This window comes from Xyrauchen texanus, chromosome 14, assembly GCF_025860055.1.
Source record: "Xyrauchen texanus isolate HMW12.3.18 chromosome 14, RBS_HiC_50CHRs, whole genome shotgun sequence".
Classification (NCBI taxonomy): Eukaryota; Metazoa; Chordata; class Actinopteri; order Cypriniformes; family Catostomidae; genus Xyrauchen; species Xyrauchen texanus.
Window position 1 is genome coordinate 11,042,543 of NC_068289.1, and position 23,485 is coordinate 11,066,027.

Consider the following 23,485-nt stretch of genomic DNA (forward strand, 5'->3'; position numbering starts at 1 on the left):
TTACTAACCATTTCTGTGTAAAGTTATAGCCAATTTTACATGACGATGTAATGTCAACAAATATTATTGTATTTTTTTATTTCGTTATTTATTTATTTATTTGCACAAATCAAATGAAAAAGTAGTAAAACACAGAGAAATATGTTATATAACACGTTTCGCATAAATATACTGTTATATTAATGAGAACATAAAATAAGCTTCAATTTTATTTTATTTTATTTTATTTTATTTGGTTTTATTTGGTTTTATTTGGTTTTGTTTTATTTTGGAAACCCTCCTAAACGGAATCGGAAGTTGGTCCTTTAGCATAATGGAATCGGGTGTGTCCAGAATTTAGTTCCTCGGTGATTAAAAACTATTTATTTAGCTCGAAAAGTTGTATTCATGCGGGAATATATTTTACTTGTGTTTATTTAAATACATTTTAAGTAAGGAAAATAGCTGTCATTGGTGTAGTAGGACTTTATATCACAAAACCCTCCCAAAATCGGGAGTTGTTTTTTTAAGGTTTTGCTTTCTTGGAGAGTATTGACAATGGTGTGCTTCTCATAAATAATTATTCTAATTTTTCCGTTTTTGCTTGAATGAGTGCACAAATATTTGCTATGACTACAAAATAGCCTTTCCTGGTTATACACATGTAAGAATCATCACTGCCCAAAGGATTACACTCTTCACTGCTTTTGTTGCACCATTCATCAAACAAATGAGATGGCTCAGGATTTCCTCCCAGGCATGGAGAGCTCTGCTATCTCTGTCCTGAAGAGAGCTGTGGAGCTTGATCAGAGCTCACGCTTCCAGGAGTCTCTGGTGTGCTACCAGGAATGGATCCAACTCATGTTAGATGTGCTGAAAGGTATGCCAGTTGACTTGATTAATTTAAATTAAGTCTAAATCTAAATTTAACCATATTGACATATTTTTCCCAGCTGTAAAAGATGACTCAAAGAAGGTCCATTACAGAGAGAAGATCAAGGGCTACATGGGACGAGCAGAACAGATTAAAGACCAAGTAAACAAACTCAAAGAAGGTAGTAGTTCAGCATGGTAAAGGTGACATAGAACAGCTTTTAACCTGTTTTCACTTGTGTTTTGCTTTGAAGTTCGGAGTCACATTGGCTAGTCTGTCTTTTTTCTTCTCATCTGACAGAGGGCAAATACCATGAGCAGATTAAAATAGCAGGCAATTCCACTGGTTTCAGCTATGAATCCCTCTTTAAACCATACATCAGAGACTGGCTGACTGAAGTCTGGGTGGAGGACCCTTATATACGGCATGTCCATCAGGTAAAGACTACAGTGATGCTCAATAAAATACTGAGAAATAAAAACTCTTATTACAGAGTGAGAAAGTACAGCCTAAAATATGTTGTGCTTTGCAGTTATATAATTTTCTTCGCTTCTGTGAAATGCTGTTGAAAGGCCCATGCAAAGTAAAGACGATTCACCTCCTTACATCAAAGGATGAGGTATGGTTCTCTTTCTAGCTGGTTACATTACAAGTTTTACATATTTGAACGGACTAACTCACACTAAGCAATCCACGGTGGTTCATTTTTCTCATGCATTTTATTGTGTGATTTTTCCAGGACAGCTCCTCTCAGCAAGCCATTGCCCTGGCAGAAATAAAGCAGTCAATGAAGAGTCAAAATGTATTTTTGGACATTCAGTACTCTTCTACTATTCATGACAGGGAGATCAGGTAAAACCCTTATCAAACTACTGAATAAGTAAATCAAAGAATATGAACATATTGTTTTCTAGAACAGCTGTATGTAATATCAGTCCTACTGACTATCAGATCAGATTTGTGTTTGTCTGCAGGTGCAACAACAGCACTCTTGGACATGTGATATTTCTAAATTTCACTTAATTGTGAGAATGGAGTTCCAAAAATATCAACAAACGTGCATTTGTTGCTGCAGCACAGCAAAAACACCTGATCATTTGTTGTTGGATGTAGTTGTGACTTACTACATATTCACTTTGTTTCTTCAGGTTTAATAACGGTTGGATTATTAAGATCGGCAGAGGGCTTGATTATTTCAAAAAACCAAAGGTACCACCTGGAACAGCTTTCACTCTTACACAACCCTCTTTATTGTTTTATTTTATTTATTTATTTTTCTCCCCAATTTTGAATTCTCAATGCGCTCTAAGTCCTCGTGGTGGCGTAGTGACTCACCTCAATCCGGGTGGCAGAGGACAAATCTCGTTGTCTCCGCATCTGAGAAGTCAATCAGCACATCTTATCACGTGGCTTGTTGAGCGCATTACCACAGAGACCTAGCGTGTGTGGAGGCTTCATGCTATTCTCTGCGGTATTCACACACACAACTCACCACGTGTCCCACCGAGAGCGAGAACCACATTATAGCCTCCACAAGGAGGTTACCCCATGTGACTCTACCCTCCTTAGCAACCAGGCCAATTTGGTTGCTTAGGAGACCTGGCTGGAGTCACTCAGCACACTTCGAACTTGCAACTCCAGGGGTGGTAGTCAGCATCTTTACTTGCCCAGGCCCCCACAACCCTCTTTATTAAGCATTTATACCTGTGAACTGTTAATAAAGGGGAACCTAGTATTTGTGCATTACTGCATTGTAGACATAAAAACATAACATATATATATATTTATTTATTTATTTATTTTTTTCCTTTTAGGGTCGCTTCTCCATAGGGTACTGTGATTATGATTTGAGAGAGTGTCACGAGACTACTGTGGACATTTTTCATACGAAACACACCAAGACGACATAGTCTTCTAAGGCCTTTTCACTGCCTGGCATGTCTGTAGAGATGTATCTTCACATGCAGTCCTCAGAAACCTACCTGGACAACTATAATGTGCATTTGTCCCCCATTTTCAGCTTTATGATATTTAAAAAAGTAATTCCTCTCTTATGTAGATAATGAGAAACCCAATTTTACTGTCTATTTTTAAATATGCTGATCTGTTCCAATATAAAGTGCAGGGAGATATTCTGAGATGCCTTTTACCTAATATACATCCATGTGCTATTGCTTCTATCTGCTGTTTTTAAACATTCAAGACAGGCATTTGTGTTTATTATCTGGTATACATCTGCAATTGTGCAAACAAACTTCACTTGCAAGTAATTTAGTAGCCTATTTTCTAATATCTGTACTACGTCACCAGTATGTGCTCTCCATGAAATGTTTTGTACATGCATTCTTTTTTCTACTGAAAGTGTTTATTGCAATAAAAGTAATATTCTGTGCAGCAGCAGCGCATTCTTGTGGACATTCTGTGAACGACAGCTCCACTAGTCGTAAAATTGAAAATGAATTGCAGTATAATATAGCCTACACCTTGCGCGTCACGTTACGTTATCTCTTGATACAACGGTGTTTTACGCCACCGTCTCGGTTGAAGAGCAAGTGTATGTCATACATCGCATGCTAGAGCGAGAACTTTACTTTCTCTATGAATGACATCAGAATGTGAGTATATTTCTATAAGCTTCAGGACTTTCATAATATTTTTTGCCGTGCTATTTTTTATTTGAGATCTTTTGATATTGGCCAACGTGAGATGTATTGTTATTAATATTATTACTATTTATAAAAGTAAAGGATGTGCTCTAATTTTACATGTGGACTATTTATTTATTTATTTATTTTTCAGCCGGTAACCCACGTAATTTGATGCTTTTTTGAATGTCTATATTTGTATGAGGTCATATTTATATGGGCCATTAAACTTGTATATGGGCCATTCAGACCACAAACATGATGTCTGTTTATGAACGGAAAATGTTTGTATTAAAATCATTTTCATTTTAAGAACTGTCTTGAACAAAAGCAATCATTGTTTTTAGTTGATGTATCGTGTATTCTTTCTTTGACAAATTCGTGTTGTTTTGCCTCTGTTATTAGAAAACATTAGTTATAATGAAACACGCATGAATTCCCTGCAGGAGGGGATTAAATCTGTGTATAATCGCCCTTAATCTCGATATGCGCTCCTCAACTCAGTTCATGAAAAATATTAAGCCTATCTCTAAATAACACATTATGAATCTGACGAAAACACTTCCATTTCAGATTTCGCCCCAATATACAAGACAGTGTGTGTGTGTGTGTATATGTATATATATATATCTAGCATTAAGTAAATGAAGCCTAATTTTGGACCATAAATAAATCAGTTTTTTTTTATTATTATTATTCAAATGTTTTAATATTATTATTATTAATACAACAATGCTACAGCATGTTTTCTTTTCTTTTTTTTTTTTTTTTTTGCAGCATAACATATTACTGAATACTAAAATATTACTGAAAATATTGTTTTTTTGTTTTTCCAGATTTAATTATGAAAATAACACAAAATCTAAAGATGCTAAAATTGGCTTAATTTACTTAATGCAAAATATAACACACACACACACACACACACACATATATATATATATATATATATATATATATATATATATATATATATATATATATATTGGGATGAAATATGACAGACATGTTCTTGACAGTTTTATGAGATTCATCCTTATGATGATGATGTTTGTCTCACATTTTGTCATAATTAAAATCGGTGACACTTTACATTGCAAATGTTACATTTTATAGCAATTATTTATCACACTGATAACAGTTAGTTACAATGTGTAATTGCTTTTGCACTCTACTTACATGTACTGTAATTACAATGTAACATGAATGCTGTAATGTAAATTATGGCTGAAATTTGACAAAATGTACCATATGTGTGGATTAGACTGCCTCTTTGATTAAGATAATGAAAGTATATCAGTAAATCAGATCAGATTATAGCATAAATGTATTCAGGTTTCAAATAGCCTTCATGATCAGATAAATAGCCAGCTATTTCCTTGTCCAACTATAATCTGTGTATCGTGGCCTTAGCAGTAGTAAAATATTCCATGGCAAGACCATTTTTATAAAAATTTACATCAAATCACACATATGTGCATATCAGGTTTGCTTCCTCTTTATATACCCATCTGAACTTGAAAATGTTCAATTTAACAGAGAGATCAGATTTGAAGGCCAGACAAATAATGTAGGCTATCTGAAAGTCGAGTTGACTTTTGTCCAGTAGGAGGAAAGGAGAGGGATTTGTGGCCAACTCTGGATCCTGACACAGATTTATGCTCTGTATCTGGGGCAAAGCTGCTCTGTGCTTTGCGGAGTGCTGTATACAAAACGTTCCATCCTCAGAGATAATGGGTAGTTAAATGAATGATTGACTAAGAGAGTAACATTTGTAATGTCAAATAATGGGGAATTAAATGGGCTAAATGAGAGTGTACAGCTGACCAACTACTTTGTTTTGACAGCCTTTTAAACATTTCTAATAGGCTGTAGCCTGCTTTCACAGTACACTTATATACACGAGGGAGTAGAAAACTCCTGTCATTGTCTACACAGTCAACACTGAAGGAAAACACATTATCTTCTTCTTAAAGCTGAAGTGAGCATTTGTTTCTGATGTTAAAAAAAACATTCTCATATCCCAGCTAAATATTCCAAGTCTAACTATAAGTAAGCCATTTGTTGGTTTCCCTGAATAGAGTAAACACTTAAGGCTTGTGGCACTTTCAAAACATTGCTCTAATTGTTTTAGCATCCTGACCAGGGGTGCATTTCCCAAAAGCATTGTTAGCCAACTATGGTCAAAGTTCCATCGTTACCAACATATTGGTGTTTCCCGAAACTGTAGTTCCAACAAAAATGTGCAAACAGCATCCCAAAGTTGTGTAGATTGAACTACAGCTCTTTACCTGTGGTTAGAATGAATAGTTCCTTGTTCATTTGTTTTGTGGGCATCATTTGACATCACTGAAGTTTCTACATCTTTCATTCCATATAATCTTTCATTCTGTCAACCCTTTGACAACTTTAACATGTATTTAATAAAATGATTTAATCTGGGGTTTTGCTGAAAACGGCATTCTGAAATGTCACGTTAACGCGAGTGCAGCGTTTTATGAGATTTAAGACTATTTAGATTAAGCGCTTTTATCACACACGGTTTCTGTCAGAGAACATGGCTTTTATGTGTTTATGTTAATGCATAAGTGACGTTAATATGTTTTTGAAGAGTGTGCATGTGCTTATATGCTTAAGTGTGTCGGGGGAACCTGGAAGTCTAATGTAGAGAAAAACCCATTTATTTCAGTACAGTGCATCTGTCCCATTACTAAGTGCATGCCGTTTTTGTATCTTCAGGAACTTTCTCACATTAAACGGCCTTCTGTTGTACGTCTAAATGAGCTATTATAATAAAATATTTGTGGAAATGATTACTCCACCCCCTGAGTAACATCATTAATGACAGCTCAACCAACATGGTTCGAACGATGGATGTGCATAGTTAGTGCAGTTTCCGGGAACAGTCCTGATTAGCTAGTTACATTTCTGCAACTATGCATCGCTCTGTTGTAGTTACACAGTGAGTAACATCATTGTACAGGGAAATGCACCACTGCCTGACACAGCAACATTGGCTCAACTAGTAGTGTGAGTTTTGAGGCAGGACTATTGGTTTGGCTGACCAATGGACAATAGGGGTAGTGTTTGGGAAACCTGTTTGAAAACAATAATTATTTTTAGCCTGGTTCAGATGCTAACAGATTGGTTTGTGATATGCTACATATATGCTACACATAGAATCAACCACTTTTACCCAGGATAGCATACCTTTCAGTAGACAGTAATGGCATTTCTGTGATTTGCATACAAAAATAAATGTCAATGCAAATGCATTACAAAGACAACAGTTGATCTGTTAAAATCTGTTTCGATCTGAATGGTGCTCACATTAACAACTTATTCACTAACACAAGACCAACAAAAAGCAATTCAAATTTTCTACATCTGCAGCTTGCCTGACTGGCCCAGCTCATGTTAATGTTTGACCAGATAGCTTCCTCATGCTCCCTGTCTCTATCTCTGTCTATCAACATAAATACACTCTGTAGTTGATATAGAGTACTGGTTGGTGTGTTATATATTTCTGTGAAAAAGTATTTGCCCATCCTGATTTAATCTGTTTTGTGTATATCTCATACTAAATTGTTTAAAAAAATTCTAACAAAATCTAATATAAAACAAAGGCAATCTGAATAACATAAAATACAGTTTTTAAATGATAATGTTATTTATTGAAGCAAAAAAGTTATCCAATACAAACTGGGCATGTGTGAAAAACTATTTGCTCCCTCAGTTACTAAATGCCCAAATCTATGAAATTGCATTCATAATGGGGTTCAGCTGGACTAGACACACCCAGGCCTGATTACTGCTAGCTCTGTTCAAACAAATCAACAACTAATTATAACTTTTTCATCAGCATGAAGATGCCAAGGTCGAAAGGTATTCCAGAAATGATGGGAGAAAAGGTGGTTGAAATACACCAGTCCTGGAAGGGTTACAAAGCTATTTCAAAGGCACTGGGACTCCAAAGAAACACAGTGAGAGCCATTATCTCCAAATGGAGAAAACTTGGCACAGTAGTGAACCATCCCAAAAGTGGCCGGCCTTACAAAATTCCTCCAAGAGCACAGCGACGACTTATCCAGGAAATCACAAAAAAGACAAGGACAACATCCAAGGAACTGCAGCCCTCTCTCGCATCAATAAAGTTCACTTTTCATGACTCCACTATCAGAAAGAACTGATTATGCTGTAAAACATTGTTCCAAAGCATAGGAGTAAGTCCACCTCTGAATGGCTCAAAAGAAGCTAAATTAATGATTAATTAAACATCCAGTTCATGCTTGAAAACCCTCCAATGTGACTGAACTAAAGCAGCTCTGCAAAAAAGTGATGGCCAAAATTCCACCACAGCGTTGTGAAAGACTGATCTCCAGTTATCGGAAGCATTTGGCTGCAATTGTTGCTGCAAAAGGTGGCACAACCAGCTATTAAGTTTAAGGGGGCAGTTTGTTTTTCACATGGATGATATAGGTGTTGAATAACTGGTAAAAAAAAAATAATAATATTGTGGCAGGGCGGAGGGCGGGGCCGTATTAGGCTAATTATGCCTCCGTGAGGTTTAAAGGCTGACTGCAGAGGGCCGTGCGGGAGAGAGAGAGATTGTTAGCGGACATGTCCGTCATGTGTGTGTTTATGTCTTCTTTTAAGTTTATCATTAAAACTATTATTTATATCGTCAAACCGGTTCTCGCCTCCTCCTTTCCATTGATTACGTTACAAATATATATATATATTATTTTATTTTTTTATTTTTTTTGGAATATATATTTGAAAACTGTATCTTGTGTTTAATCAGGTTCCCTTTTTTTTTTGTTATATCTCATTTGAAGATCTAAAACAATTTAGTATGAAAAATACAGAAAAATAGAAGAAATCAGGAAATTAAATACTTCAAATCAAATACTTTTTCACATCACTGTACTGACTGATGGCTTCATCAGCTCTAGACTCCACCACCAGCACACTGTTTCCTCTATGTCTCTGTAAAAGCTCTTTAGTTTTAGTTGTTTTGCAAAGAGCTTAAGTGGTGGGAAAAGCAAGTGTTGGGAACGAAACAGAGTGCCAACTCCTAACTGCCAAACGTCAATCTCATCAGTGTGGTTCTTTGCCAATAGTTTTGCCTTTTCCCTGTTCCTACCTCTTTATTTACCAGTGCTGTTTCTGATTTTTTTCTTTCTCCAATCTGCTTCCAGTCCCCCGACCTCTCTGAAAATGTTTGTGATTGGGAGAAGGCTGTCGTGTTTTGTTTGATGTATGGACACGCATATCATTTTGAAAACAGTAAATTCAGGCAACACACAGAAAAGAGGAAATAGAAGGATTTTCACAGACAAAGTAAGTACGGTTTCATTCATGCTTATATTATTTGAAGAACATTTTTGAAGTGCTTTGTTCTACAGGGTAATTGCGGTACATCTCTTCTCAAAGGTATTTTATTATTTTATTTTAGTCATCAGTAGTAGCCTAATGCTTTAATAAGGTTAGCTTTCTAAATCTAAATCCATCAAATTAATTCACTATTTTTCTTATGGCAGCATTTCAGCCCTTGTTCTGTTTGACTGTGCTGGAAATTTGTGATTCATCTGTAGTTGTAAGATTAGTGCTCAGTGAAATCTTACAGTGATCTCTGTGCTATGTCATCAAGCTTACAGATTATTTTCATAAGTCATGTGGTCTGTATTAGGTATTTGCATTCTTGACACATAGCAGTGACTGCTAATATTCCAATGATGCAAAAATCAAATGCTGTATGTTGATGAGCTGTTATATGCTGATTATGTATTCATAATTTCTTATATCCACTGCATAGTCTGTATAATATTTTCTTTAAAGGTTAAAAAGTATATACCTCATACACAACAATTCTATCTTTTTGAGGTAGTATTGTGCTGGCTCAGGTGGTTGAGTGGGTTGTCCACTAATCGTAGAGTTGATTCCCAGCACAAACGATTCCACATGCTGAAGTGTCCTTGGGCAAGACATTGAACCCCAAGTTGCTCCCAATGGCAGCTTGCATGGCATCTCTGCCGTCATTGGTGTATGAATGTGTGTGTGAATAGGTGAATGAGACTCAGTGTAAAACGCTTTGAATACCTCTAAGGTTAATAAGGCGCTATATAAGTGCAGACCATTATTTTTATTATTATTTATTTTTATAATATATGTTTCCTATGTAAATTGTGCAGGTGATTAAAGTGGAGCCACACAAATAGACCAGCAGAGGTATTAAAAACGGATGGACTTGGTGGACTTTGCATGTGTGTTTTTCCATTGGTGCATGTGTGTTATCAAGGCATGCTCAGTGATAAGACAGGTTTGTTGTCATAATAAGGAATATACAGTAGACACTCAAAAGGTAGAAAGAAGTGTAATACTTGTTCGAAATGAGGACACGTTGCCCCATGTTTGAGTGAGTGTCTATGTAAACAAGACACTTAGGTTATGCACCTTACTGTTTCCTCAGTAATAAGGCTGGAAGAACTTCAGCAAATAACAGTTTCATTTTAGAATAAGGCTACTAATGTGTATTTACTTACAGTTGATCTAAAATAACAGAGCATACATAACTGTGTGCTGAATCCATTTTCTTGTGTGGTAATACGGTACATATAGAAGCACATAATCACATGGAAAATGTAATGACTGCAAAAGAAACCTTTGGTCTCTGTTGGCTTGAAAAAATGCTTTCTCTTATCAGATAAAAGTGTAGGCCTATATCAAGATGAGAGAATTTAGCAATACTATTACTCAAGGGTTACACATGTCAGTGTCAATAAATTACTCTTCTGCTACCCTCGTTTGAAGTAAAGAATACATTTTTTTCTCTGTTTTCAGAAGAATTTACAGTAGTTTTAGTGGTAAACTATCATTTGCAATTGTCTAAGATTAGAACCTTTTCTGTGAATCAGATTTTTTCATTTATGGTTGACCTGTTGTCCAAACCACTCCTTATGGAATTTCTTTCTACTCCTTGTTCTATCTTTACTGATATCTGTGTAACTGTCCTCATTAACAGCTTTAGCGGTGAAGATGAATGCTCTGGAAGGTTCAGGAGACCCAGAGGGAGGAGGCAGTGTCGATTTAACAGGTCAGGATTTATTCAATTAGGTAACATGTTGCGGTCGATTTCGAGAATGTGCATAAAATGTGCATATGTGCATATGTGTTTCTTCCAATCCACTATCAAAATATTCTAAAGCGTTAAAAGTATTTGGACACTTAAAATTAATTAATTTCATTGCATTAACTAAATATGCAACCCTAATTCCGAAAAATTTGGGACAGAAAAATGCTATTAAAAACAAAGAGGAGTGATTTGTAAATTATATTCACCCTTTGCTATATTGAAAGCACTACACATTATATTATGTTTTACCTTGTGAATTTCATAGTTTTTTTTATGTACAGTAATTTCAAATAAGATGACTGCAACACACTCCAAAAAAGTTGGGACAGTCGAGTGTTTACCACTGTGAAACATCACTATTTCTTCTAATAACACTTGAAGCAACAGATGACACAATTTTGTTAAGTTTAGAAATTGGAATTTCCCCACATCATTCAGGTCTTCAGCTGGACAATTGTACGAGTTCTGCATTGCCGTATTGTGCGCTTCATAATGCACCACACATTCTCAATTGGAGATGGTCAGGACTGTTGACAGGCAAATCTAGCCACTCTCTGCTTATTCGGCCAGTATGTGGTTTGAAGTTGTCCTGCAGAAAAATCCAGGATGTCCCTGGAAAAGATGGTGCTCAGTGGTAGTATATGCTGCTCTATATTTTGTACATATCTGTGCATTAATGGTGCCCTCACAGATGTGCGAGTTACCCATGCCATGGGCACTGACACACCCCTGGCCCATACAGACACTGGCTTTTGGACCTGATGCTGATAACAGCTTGTATGCTCCTTTTCCTCTTTGGTCCGGAACACGACGGCTGTGTTTTTCAAAAACTGTTTGAAATGTGAAGGACTTGCTCTTGAAGGACTAGGCTGTTTTCTATGTCTACTATGACACGATTGCCTCACCTGTTTAACATCTGTTTCACATCGCGACATTGTCAAATTGTTATTAGTCTTAAATTGTTATTAGTCTTAAATTGCCTCTCAACTTTTTTTAGTGTGTTGCAATTATCTGATTTAAAATTACTGTTAAAGTACTGTACAAAAACAAAGATATTCACAATGTAAAACATCATATAATGTGTAGTTGTAGTGTTTTCAATATTGCAAAGGGTGAATATAATTTACAAATGACGCCTTTTTGTTTTTATTAGCATTTTTCATACTGTCCCAACTTTTTAGGAATTGGGGTTGTAGATTTAGAATATATAAACTTAAACATACTGTATATAACAAAATATCAAACCAAGTGGCAATTATTGTAAAGACTGCATAAGCAATCTTTTTTAAGTTTTAAATGATAAAACAACAGATGTAATTTTTTTAATTAAGATATACAGTATTTGGACACTTTCTAGCTGGAACATGTCCAAAGTTATTGTGATGAACTACATCTTTTGGCACCTGTATGAACTTGAGGAATACGGACTTCAGACATCCACTAAAATGGCCTTGGGACTAGTTAATATCAGAAATGGCAAAGAAATGTGAAGCTTCATTGGTTCACAGATGCTATTTAGATGCATTCATTCATTTTAATTGTGGATTAAGTATCCAAATACTTTTTGGTGCCACCGAATTTGAATGTCTTATACTATAAGAAGAAGTATATAATCCAAAGGCATGATGTGTCTGGTTTTTAGGAAAAAATAAGTCCACGTTAAAGTCTTTCAAGTCACGGCTATTTGGGAAGACAAGGGGGAAAGATGATGATAGTGGTCTGAAGCAGAGTCATTCTGAGAGTAACATCACATTGGGTGTTGATGGCTCAGAGGATGATCTGTAAGTATACATCTATCTATCTATCTATCTATCTATCTATCTATCTATCTATCTATCTATCTATCTATCTGTCTGTCTGTCTGTCTGTCTGTCTGTCTGTCTGTCTGTCTGTCTGTCTGTCTGTCTGTCTACCATCCATTAATCTATGGGCCCTGCAAGTCCCTGCATGATTTCATCATTTGTACTAACCCATTTACTTTTGACATCTTTTTTTATTAGCTACTCTAAAGGCATGATGGGTTCCCGGGCATTGTCACATGACAGCATCTTCCTGTTAGAGCACAGTCATAAAGACCCTGAGCCACCAAAAGTTCTGTCACAAGAAAACATTCATGGCAACATTCGAGCTCTGCAGGTAGTACAATCACCCACACAAACATACACAAACAGGGCACACTAACATTTGTTCTGTAACTCTCTTTCTTGTTCAAGTCTACAGTAGATATCACAAATTCCTTGATCTCATGTTTAAGAGAATGTTCTCTTAAAAAAATGTTTTTTGTTGTTGATTAGATGAAACTCAGGCAGCAGAAGATGCATTTAGGTCTTCCTCCCCTGCCCATGAAACGTCCTGAAGACTTAGTTGGAAGTTCAGAGGATGATGGCCTTCCTCGTGGTCCCTCTGAAATGTTGTGTGGTAAGGGATCCAAGAGCAAATCAAACAAGGTGCGTATACTGGAATATACTGCAGTATCCCCATTTTGAATATGCTAATTCTTCTAAACCATCAGTATTATGACTTTTTATGTGGTTTATTTTGACTTGAGTGAATGTGGTGTATGCATTGGTTATAGATGCATGTTTTCTGGATGAGTATGGCCTGTTAGACTAACCAATCATCTGCAACAGTTTGTGACACAATTTGTGTCTCCATTAATGCTTGCCCATATCCCATTCTGAAAATTATACAAATATACATGTCATAATGCTTGCAGTTTCCCATCCCTACCAAGAAAGATAACAGCTTGAGTTTAGCTGGAACAGGATATAAGAAGGAAGAAAAGGTAGCCTGATGTCATTTCATGTGTCATTTCTCTCAGCACTTCAACTATTGAGATTTGACTTTTAATTCATGAACAAATGCATCAGCAAAAAAAAACAGACTAATTCATGATCATAATTTGTATGTGTTCCATTATCTAACATGTTGTGTAATGTCTGTAATATGTGTGCTTTTGTTCTTCTCTGAGGCCTCTTCCAAGCCCCTCTCCCCTCTGCCCATTAGCCCAGCACCTGCTCCCCTCTCCTCATTTGCCACAAGTTCAGGGGTGGACTTCAACGCTCCTCCCCATTTTAATTCTCTCTTGGACAGCTCTGCTGCCCGCCACCGTATGTCCATCAAACCTAAGAACCAAAGGGCCGGTGCTAAGAACAAGAGGTTGATCACTTCAGTGAGTCTTTTTATAGCTTCCTTCTAAACCTATTATCCATAATGCTTTTTGCAATTAATTATATGAAAAATAAAGCTTTAAAAAAGTATGCAATTCTAATGACAGTTTTTCTCAAACGCTTTGGCTCAATTCTCGAATGAGAATAATTTTTTTCAAAACAATAATTTAAAATCTCTGAACAAGAGTTTTGTTTCTTGTTCACACCAGATTTTAATTTCTTATTTATTTAAGCAAACTGCACATGTTTTGGCACATGTGTGCAAAAGAGTAAGTACAATTGTCTTCAATTTGCACAATAACTAAATGTGCATGACTTGTGTTATGTACTTTGAGGAGGTACATTATATATAGTTTGTACCGGTTTTATAGGTTAGGTTAATAACGGCTTCATCCAAGGTGGATATGCGTCGCTTCACGACTGATTTCCTTCCATTGATGGTGATCTTTGGCAAGTGTTTGTAGATGTGCGGTCCAAGTGCTTCCATATGCTTTCCGGCTAAGGTTAAACGGCTTCATAATAAACTGTTCTGCTGATCTTTGGAAATAGCGTTTGGTGGTTGTTAGTACGCCACCTCAAGGCCATTTCCAGTGAGGGTTGTTTGTGCTTAGGAAAGCTTTTTGTGGTAGCCTATCCTTAGGCATTCTTAGCACGTGGCCAAGCTATTTCCAACGACGTTTGGTAATTAGTTCTGATAGTGGTAGTTGGATTCCGCATCTTCGCCAAATAATTTTTTTTTTTTGCATGGATATCATTTTGAGGCAATTTTCTGTTCACTATATATGACTTTACATGTAAGAAATTTGTAAAAATGTACATGCAAATGTGAATTTTCTGTTTACATGTAAAATTTTGTTACAAAAATAACATGACTTTTCCCAGTATACTTATACCTACTGTTGAATACCTACAGTATTTAAAAAGCTCAGTACGATACACAATAGCAATTAGCTAGACAAAACTGACATTCTTGTACAGTACAGTAAGCAGTCATTGTCAACAAAAAAGTAGAACAAAAATGAAATTTGTATATAACAAACATTTCCAGGTTTGACTGTCATGGAGAAAACACATCTAATCATTTTGACTAGTGCAGCTTACACAATGACAAACTTTTCATTTTGGTGGCATTGGCCAATTTACAGACACAATAACTAGGTTTTGAAGCATAAGTGCATTAGAGTTGTGATGTCCCATAAAACAGTTGTGACAATTACACTTACAGTTAAGAGAATGTTAAGACTGTTTCAAAAAAACATTTAAACAATTGTAACAAGGAACCTTCCTACCATCGGAGAAATTAAAGCTCGATGTATCACCTTCTTGCAGTAGGGGGCAGTAAGCACACCAGCTGTTAGAGGTCTGCAACCTGACCCGAGAAACAGATGGGTTTCAGTCTAGGTTTGGGCCAGTTTTTTAAGTATGACTTCGGGTTCGGGTCGGGGTTTGAAATTAATGAAAAAATAAACAAGCTTACCAAAATTGCTTTTTGTGTGCATTTGCTCTGTTTTTCCATTGTTTTACGTAAACACGTCGTACTGACATCTTTGACTGTTGCACCGCATCTAGCTGTTTCTTCAGGGTCTTCTGTGTCATGTTAAAAAAAACGTTACGTTTCAAAAACTCATATTGAGACACCTGTGTTCTGTTTCATTCATTCCGCTGCGTCTAGCTTCTTTTAGCATAGGTGTCTCAAAGATTTGACATTGTGAAGAAGTTCAGGCAGCAAAGGACTTAATGTGACTGTTAAATTGTTACACATGATTCCAGATCAAGTAAAGTTTTGGCACTTGATAAATGGTGAGCCAGTGCTTTTTTTCTTCTGCTCTAGTGTACTGACCACTGCAGTGCCTTGTTAAAACCGGAGAACATTTAACTTACTTTTAGCACCACTCAGTGGACTTTTCACCTCCGAACTGCTGCGTTACCTGTAATGAACAACATGATATCTTTATGCAAAACTGTCACCACAGTCATGTAATTCACATGTAATTGTCATGTAAATATGAGATGAAAAATGCAATTTCTGAAGCAACAACAGTGCTTTTTTTCTTCTGCTCTAGTGTACTGACCACTGCAGTGCCTTGTTAAAACTGTATGTTATTGTTACAATACTGTTATGAATGTTGCCTTCGATGCTTACATAAAATACACCCTGTTGCAACAGTCCTTACTAGGAGCAGAAATTATAAAGAGGGTAAGCAATTTCACGTTCAGGTCGTGTTCGAGCTTAAAATCTGACTCTACTGTTCGGGCCAGGTAGAGTTCGGTCTCTTGGTCTTGGGCATGGTTCTGGTTGGGGTTACATTTTAAGGCACAAGCAGACCTCTACCTAGAACATGCCTTTAAAATGGTATGTGAAACATCTTGTAAAATATTTGTACATAAGGACATTTTACAACTATATTTTTTTTCTAATGAGCTCTCGCACTGTTCTTTCAGTCTGTAAGCAGACCACGTTCTGAGAGTTTGAACAACCTGGAACATTCATTGACTGAGAGGGAGGAAAACGATGGGCTTGCTCTTGTAATAGAGAAACCCCGTGCTCGCTCGTATTCCTCTCAAGTATTACACCTAGGAGAGAGGCTTACTGCTTCCCACATCAAGAGTGTACTTCCAGTTTCACATGTAATGTCTCTACGGGGTGCTGGAGATAGTAAACAAGCTGAAAATGAGCACGAGAGAAGCATCCTCTCCACATATCCTCATGGCCCTAGCCTAAAAGAGATAACTCCTATTGAGTCACCAGTATCCACAATGGGCCACGAGCCTAAAAAAGAAAATAAATGTATTCCAAACTCAGATGAAGCCCAAGCAGCCAAACCCCCAAGCCCAGTGGTGCCAATCGATAGAAAGGGGAGTGAGGAATTCAGTTGCTCCAAACTAGTCAAGAACAGCCAAAGTAACCTGATGCCAAATGTAAAACCAACTGTTAGAACAAGTGTGACTACCATCCAAAGAACGAGTGTTATGAAAGATGAGAAGTCGTCTAAAGAAGTAATACAAAATAAGATGGACACATTGAGCAAATATGGTGTTCAGAATGCAGTATCTATAGAAAATAGCCAATCAAAAGTCCAGAATCTGGCTTCTACTCAAGCTCCAGCCAACATGATTTGTGGAGTGAATCTGATACCATCATCTTTGAGGAGAAATGTTCCTTCCACAGATGAAAAGAATGAGACCAAGACCCTTCAGCCAGTCACCACAGTGTTGGCTGTTGGTCAGGAAGATCACTCTCAGACAGAGTCCACTAAGAGGAAGAGACCAGTGTCTGGATCATTCCACTTCATTGTCTCTTCAGACAAGAACCAGGAGCGGCCAAGGACTGCAAGCTTCACTGGAGTAGTTGGGCAAGCCAGACTGAAAAAAGAACCTCCATGTCCTGCAAAACCTTCTTTAAATTCCAAGATACAGGAACAACTTAGATCACAAGCTGAGAAAAGAAGAAAAGACCTGTGTGCTGACTTACCACCGGAATCAAAGATGGAAGAAATAGCAGCTACCAATCCAGTGGTACCAACAAAATTTACCAATCTACCAGTGAACCCTCCTCAGGCCAGGGATGTGGAGGAGAGTAAGGACAATGAGTTGCAGGAGACTGTGGTTCAGGCTAGGGAGGAAGAGGTTCAGGAGGGAGTGGAGGAAGCAGAAGAGGCAGGTGAGGGTGTGACAGAAAAAGTTGAGGAGGAAAACAAGAAAGAAGCTACAAATGCTTTTGGAGTAAAGCTGCGCTCCACCTCTCTTTCAACAAAGTTCCGCTTGGACAAGTCACAAAATGACAGGATAAAACCTCTAGCCTCACAGTCTGATTCAACAAGCTGCAAGGAACCTGAGGACCAGCACACTAGCACGGGCTGTTTCAGAGTTGATACAAAACTCAAAAACCCTCCTCTGCAAACCAAAGAGCCCTCCAGTTCCCCATCCAAGACTGTCTGCAAAGACCAAGGGAGAGGTGGATTTCTCCTCAGACAAGCTGGTGAGTTTCTTTTTGTGGCTTTCCAAGGTTTCTGAAGACATCAATCCTCTGCCCTATCTAGTTTACGAAGAATTATGACCAGTGTGAACAGCTATCCCATGTGAATATTGTTCCAGGTCACACCATAAAACAGTCTGTGTACTTTTCTGAGTCAAAGCTTTTAGAAACCTGTTTGGTCCAAATATTTAACAGTGCCAGTCTCACTCTGTCTGTAATTACACTGATAGCGGTCACTCAACTGAGCAAACAAACTGCAGATTGTGCTTGTACATCATTATTTAGGATAACCACCTTCTTGTGGAACAAAGGACTTTACTAAACCAATAAAACCTTTCTCAACTCTATTTTAATGATAATACATTTTAGAGTAACGAACAGCAAAACAGTCAAGTAGAGTGGTGACGAATGATTATAACAAAAGTGTATAAATCTGTCATGTGATTTAATTCACAAATGCATTTGTTCCATCCTTTATTTATAAGAAGCATTTTAAACATAAAATTGGCTGGCATTACACAGTTTCTGTTTGTCAGGATGCACAGGTTTTGATCAGTCTGCATGTAAACAACTCATGTTTATAAGGTACCAGGATGCTACATTGAGCACTTCAGAGGAAGATCTTGTAAGGTTTAGGGTAGTGAGGTAGGTTTTGTTGATTTAAAACACAATTTACCTAAAAACCTCATCTGTTTTTCATCTAACATTTGCTTTATATAACAATATCGGTAAGGTTTAGGTTTAGTGTAGGGAGGTTGCTGTTGTTGATTTAAAACTCAATAGAGCATTAACCTTAAAAACGTATATCTGTTTGGGAGAACATTTAACTTACTTTTAGCACCACTCAGTGGACTTTTCACCTCCGAACTGCTGCGTTACCTGTAATGAACAACATGATATCTTTATGCAAAACTGTCACCACAGTCATGTAATTCACATGTAATTGTCATGTAAATATGAGATGAAAAATGCAATTTCTGAAGCAACAACATCATTCTGTGATGTGGTGCTTCTATGACACTTTCGGTTCACATGTCGACTCGCTTGCTCCATGTACCCTGGTCCTTTGCATCACAAATGCTACGCTCTAGCAGTTGAGCTTTCACGCAATGTTATCACACATTAATAGCTTGTAAATGTAGTTGGTAATGTAATGCGAATGTTAAAATATATCATCTTACAAGTCATGTGCTAATGTAAAAGTGTTTTAATGTCATAATATATCATTGTGTATGTAAAAGGACAAAAAGTAAGTTTCTGTTAACTGATCATATATGCCTTTACACAAATCATTTGTGTGTAAGTTGTTGTTGTAGCGCCTCTCATGTTCATTTCACCACAAAACTGCAGTAATACATACAGTACAAAAAGCCACATAAAAATCACAAAAATGTTGGTATAGTAACATGATTCGATGAGACCATGTTGGCCTCAGATGACCTGTTCCTGTTTAATTGGGTGGTTCTTGGCTAAAAGACTAGACCAGACTTTATTTTGATAGTTAAAAGCCTTGCCCTGTGAATAACCATTATTGTGTATTTTCAGAACCTCCTCAGCTATCGTCTTCACCCAGCAAAGCCACTAAGACTGTACCTTCACTACCTAAAGAAGGAATAGATTTGTCTCCAAAAGAGACTTCAGCTGTGTCCTCTCAGGAAAACACACCAACATCTTCAGCCTCCGAGGTTTCCTGGATGGAGATGGCTAGAGAAAAGACCAGAAGTCTACAGCAGCTCTTTACCAGTAGACTGCCCGACTTCCCTGGCTTGCAAACAACCATACGACCAACAACCTTGAACACAACACTGCCAGAAACCCAAACCCAAATTTCCACATCACAAATCAATGCAAGAATCACACAAAACATTACAAGTCAGCAGATAGCAACACAGTCTTCTCTGAGACAAACATCTGGAAGATCTTCACAACTTACCACTCAGTTTCCACCTTTGCAAAACCACACTAGAACAACTACTACAAGCCACACTTCAACAATACAAATTTGTACAAATCCAACTCAGACAGCCACCAGTCAATTACAAGTGGACAGTACCAGTGAACTTCAGTTTGAGTCAAAAACCCAAATTTGTAATTCGACAACAAAATTAGTACAGTCTACAGTTACATGCAAATCAAATACCCAATCCACTACTCACACTGTAAACACAGTAAAACAGCTGTCATCACATCCATGGACACCACAAACACCACCCATTCAACAGTCATCATCGCTGCGTACAGGACCTCTTCAGGCCCCACAGACCTCTGTACAATCTATACTCCATCCCACACCTACGCCATCTTACACACATTTATCGTCAAGCCCCAAATTAGCATCCCACCTGGTCTCCCCACAGTCTGCCAATACTATCTCACAGGATCAACTTCAGAAGGAGGGGGTAATCTCAGGGAAAGCTGACATGGCATCTGAGCCTCAGGCGAAAGAGAATGGATTAGAGGATGGAAGACCAATGTGGGCAGCAGGATTAGGAATCAAGACATCACTGGTGCAGCGCTGGGAGAGCCAAACCACTGCTGCAGCCAAGGTATCATTAATCATATTATTTCATCTCTAAACTTTAAAGTGCATTTGTTACAAGGAGGAGGGCGTGGCCGGACCGTGAGGGTTCAAGTCCAGTGCTAAGTCAACTAACCAGCGGGAGAGAGCGTTAAAGGGGAGCCGGGGATGCCAGTTCGAAAGAAAGAGACGCAGCCACTGTGTGCGTGCTTGTGTGCGTCTGTGTGTTTTAAGTAAATTTATGTTATTAAAGTTCTGTTGACTGTCCTGCCGGTTCCCGACTCCTCCTTGCTCATCCTGAACCCGTCACACTGCTGCGGAAACCTGGGAATTAAAGGAGGAAGAGCACAGCCATGGATCCCTCACCTCTGGAGGATGTGTTCAAGACCCTCGCCAGCATACACCAGACACAGGATCAGGCCCTCCTCAAGCTGTCACCGAACAAGAGCAGTGATTCATTGCACCCTCATGGCCCGGCCACGCCCTCCTCATTGTCACAACATTATCTTTAGGGCAATTATCATAATGCAATAAAGTGAATGCAAATCAAATACCACAACATACTGTAATTGTTTCACAGTGCCTCTGCTACATCTCTGTACTAGCCCGTAACTTTGTACAATTCTGAAGCTTTGTATTGCAGGACTTCTCATGTTAAGTTTTTTCTGGCAGGGTTCGACATTAAGGCTTATCCACTTGTCCAGGACAAGTGGAATTTAGAAGGGGCAAACGAAAGGTAATTTTACTTGCCCGACCGGACAAGTAGCCTGATTAAAACATCAATAACAAAAAAATAACTGGCTGTACTTGTGATGCAGCCTAGGCCTGTGTCACTTATTACATCAGACATTGTGCAGGGCTGCAGGTATTGCCAAAGTCCCTTTAAAGGCAAGTTAGTGCATGGAATATATTAAACAAAATGTATTTCCTTCAGTTTTTCACTTTTGAGATCTTTCTCTAATTTGTATTTCATTGATATTTGGATAAATGTCACTTTCTTCACACCTTTTGCCCTAACCACAACCAGGCTTGAAGATGCACTAATGTGATATTAAAAGCTAATTGGCTTTTAAAGGTTACATCAGATAATTATTGGTTATTAATGCTGAAGGAGGCAAATTGTATTTAGCCTTTTTTTCCTGCCTTCATTTGGTAAAATGAACCATGATTTTAGTAATATTATAGTAATCAAGTTTTTTGGTGGAAGGCATAGTTTGCCTTCATAGATTGTTTAATCATCCTCATGTCACTCCAAATCCTTCAAATGCTGCTCTTTTTTCCACACTAAAGGTCATGGTGACTGAGGCTGTCACACCTTAGCATTCTGCCTAACATCTCCTTTTGTGTTCCAGAGAAGACAGAAAGTCATATGGATTTGTAACAACATGAATTTTCATATTTGTGTAAATTGTCCTTTTCAGTGATGACTAAAATGGGAGCAGAAGACATGTGAGAGGAACAGAAACCCAACAACACATGATGTCACTTGAGTGAAAACTGTTCATTTTGAACTGAAAAAATTGTCTTTGTCTTAGGCATTTCTCACGAAAGGCCCATTCAAATATAGCTTGCATTTTTTATGTACAAATTATATATATTCATAGCTTAAAGAAGTACTCTCAAAAGGGACACTCAGAATTCTAGTACAGAGCTGTGAATTCTGTTTTTGGTGGAATTGTTTCAGATTTCCTTCTTGCAATTATTGATTTCTACAGGCAGGCGAGCAGACAGCCACAACAGAGTCCCAAACCACACCTCAATCAACCGTTCCTCTCAGACCTATCTCAAAGGTCACAGGAACAGACACAGGACTAGAACTAAGTGAGTATAACATGAGTTTCACATGACAGTAAACATCTTGAGTATATGCTCAAACTCCATGTTGATATTTCTCATAGGAGCATCAGTTTCCTCTGTTCCCATAAGAATGGCAGAGAGAGAGGATAAATGGCAGAAGAAATCAGTGCCACCATCATCGTCATCTCCTTCATCATCACTGTCATCATCTCCTCTGCAGTCTGGGAATGACAGTAGCCAGCCATCCTGGATGGAGCTGGCCAAGAGGAAATCAATGGCATGGAGTGATAAGTCTATGGACTAAAAAAAGTCAGTCAAATGACAGCAAGAGAAAAATTTGAGATGTTACGGAGGATCAGAGGGCATTGACATGCAAGAGCTCTCTGGTATTTGGTAACTTTTTGTTGTGAAAACTGTTTCCTGAACTTCAGTCCAAGGAACTGTACACGAGTCTGCAAAAACAGGATGCTCTGGGGTTTGCGCCATGTGAACTACAGCAGAGTTTGAGCTTAATAGTAGTGCTTGTGCATCAAAGTAGACCTGAGGAGCAAGGGGACGGGGGTGAGGTTCAGACTCAAGCAAAAGCATCAAGAAAACCATCCTTATTGAGATCTCAGATAGATGTGTGCTGATAAAATTGTCTGTCATGTTTTATGTTTATCATTGTTTGTGAGGTTTACCACCTTTTCTCCTTGTTTTCTACACGTGAAATATTGTTTGTATTAATTGTTTGTATTACGTATGATTTCAGTCTCTTTTCAATTATAGATTTTACCATGGTTTAATTTGTATTAACATGTGAGTGTATCTGATAGTTTCCGATACATGTTAGGTATGAAAAATGTGGTTATTGTAATGTTAAATGTTTAAAAATGTGACTGTAAAAAATATACAGTACCTAATAAATTACTTTTGAAATACCAAACCAACCTTAATAAATAAACTGTTCTCATTAATTCTGACACCTGTGATAGTTTATCATAAAAATCTATATAAAAAAATGACATGGATAGACAGACAGACAGACAGACAGAAAGTCTATGATAGATAGACAGACAGACAGACAGACAGACAGATAGACAGACAGATAGACAGACAGACAGACAGACAGACAGACAGACGATGATAGATAGATAGATAGACAGACAGACAGACAGACAGACAGATAGATAGATAGATAGATAGATAGATAGATAGATAGATAGATAGATAGATAGATAGATAGATAGATAGATAGATAGATAGATAGATAGATAGATAGATAGATAGATAGATTGCAATTTCAAAATTGTTAAACATCAACAATTCTTTTTAATTATTAAAATTACAGAAAGATTCTGAAATCCTCTTACATTTTTTAAGGAGATCCCATATTCCTTTAAGATTATTTC

The 23,485-nt window shown here is 37.5% G+C and overlaps 2 protein-coding genes across 3 annotated transcripts; both read left to right on the forward strand.

Moving 5' to 3' along the window:
• The first annotated feature begins 317 nt into the window (after positions 1–317).
• On the forward strand, positions 318–3,245 carry LOC127655186 (MIT domain-containing protein 1-like). Its single transcript, XM_052142833.1, has 7 exons — positions 318–859; positions 933–1,034; positions 1,154–1,290; positions 1,386–1,472; positions 1,593–1,705; positions 2,002–2,062; positions 2,668–3,245. The coding sequence occupies exons 1-7, from the start codon at positions 715–717 to the stop codon at positions 2,761–2,763; spliced, it is 741 nt and encodes a 246-aa protein (XP_051998793.1). The 5' UTR covers positions 318–714; the 3' UTR covers positions 2,764–3,245.
• A 144-nt stretch (positions 3,246–3,389) lies between these two features.
• On the forward strand, positions 3,390–23,032 carry LOC127654723 (serine-rich adhesin for platelets-like). Of its 2 annotated transcripts, none has more exons than XR_007971965.1 (11): positions 3,390–3,468; positions 8,700–8,841; positions 10,523–10,594; positions 12,276–12,414; positions 12,634–12,769; positions 12,928–13,080; positions 13,605–13,805; positions 16,246–17,782; positions 19,325–20,325; positions 21,719–22,118; positions 22,196–22,238. XR_007971965.1 is itself a non-coding variant. In XM_052142022.1 (11 exons), exons 3-11 carry the CDS (start codon positions 10,537–10,539, stop codon positions 22,396–22,398), a joined length of 3,534 nt encoding a protein of 1,177 aa, XP_051997982.1. In that variant the 5' UTR covers positions 3,390–3,468; positions 8,700–8,841; positions 10,523–10,536; the 3' UTR covers positions 22,399–23,032. The 2 variants fall into 2 exon arrangements, 1 of the variants encoding a protein (XP_051997982.1); XM_052142022.1 differs by having other exon boundaries at positions 22,013–22,118; positions 22,196–23,032.
• Positions 23,033–23,485: the final 453 nt, after the last annotated feature.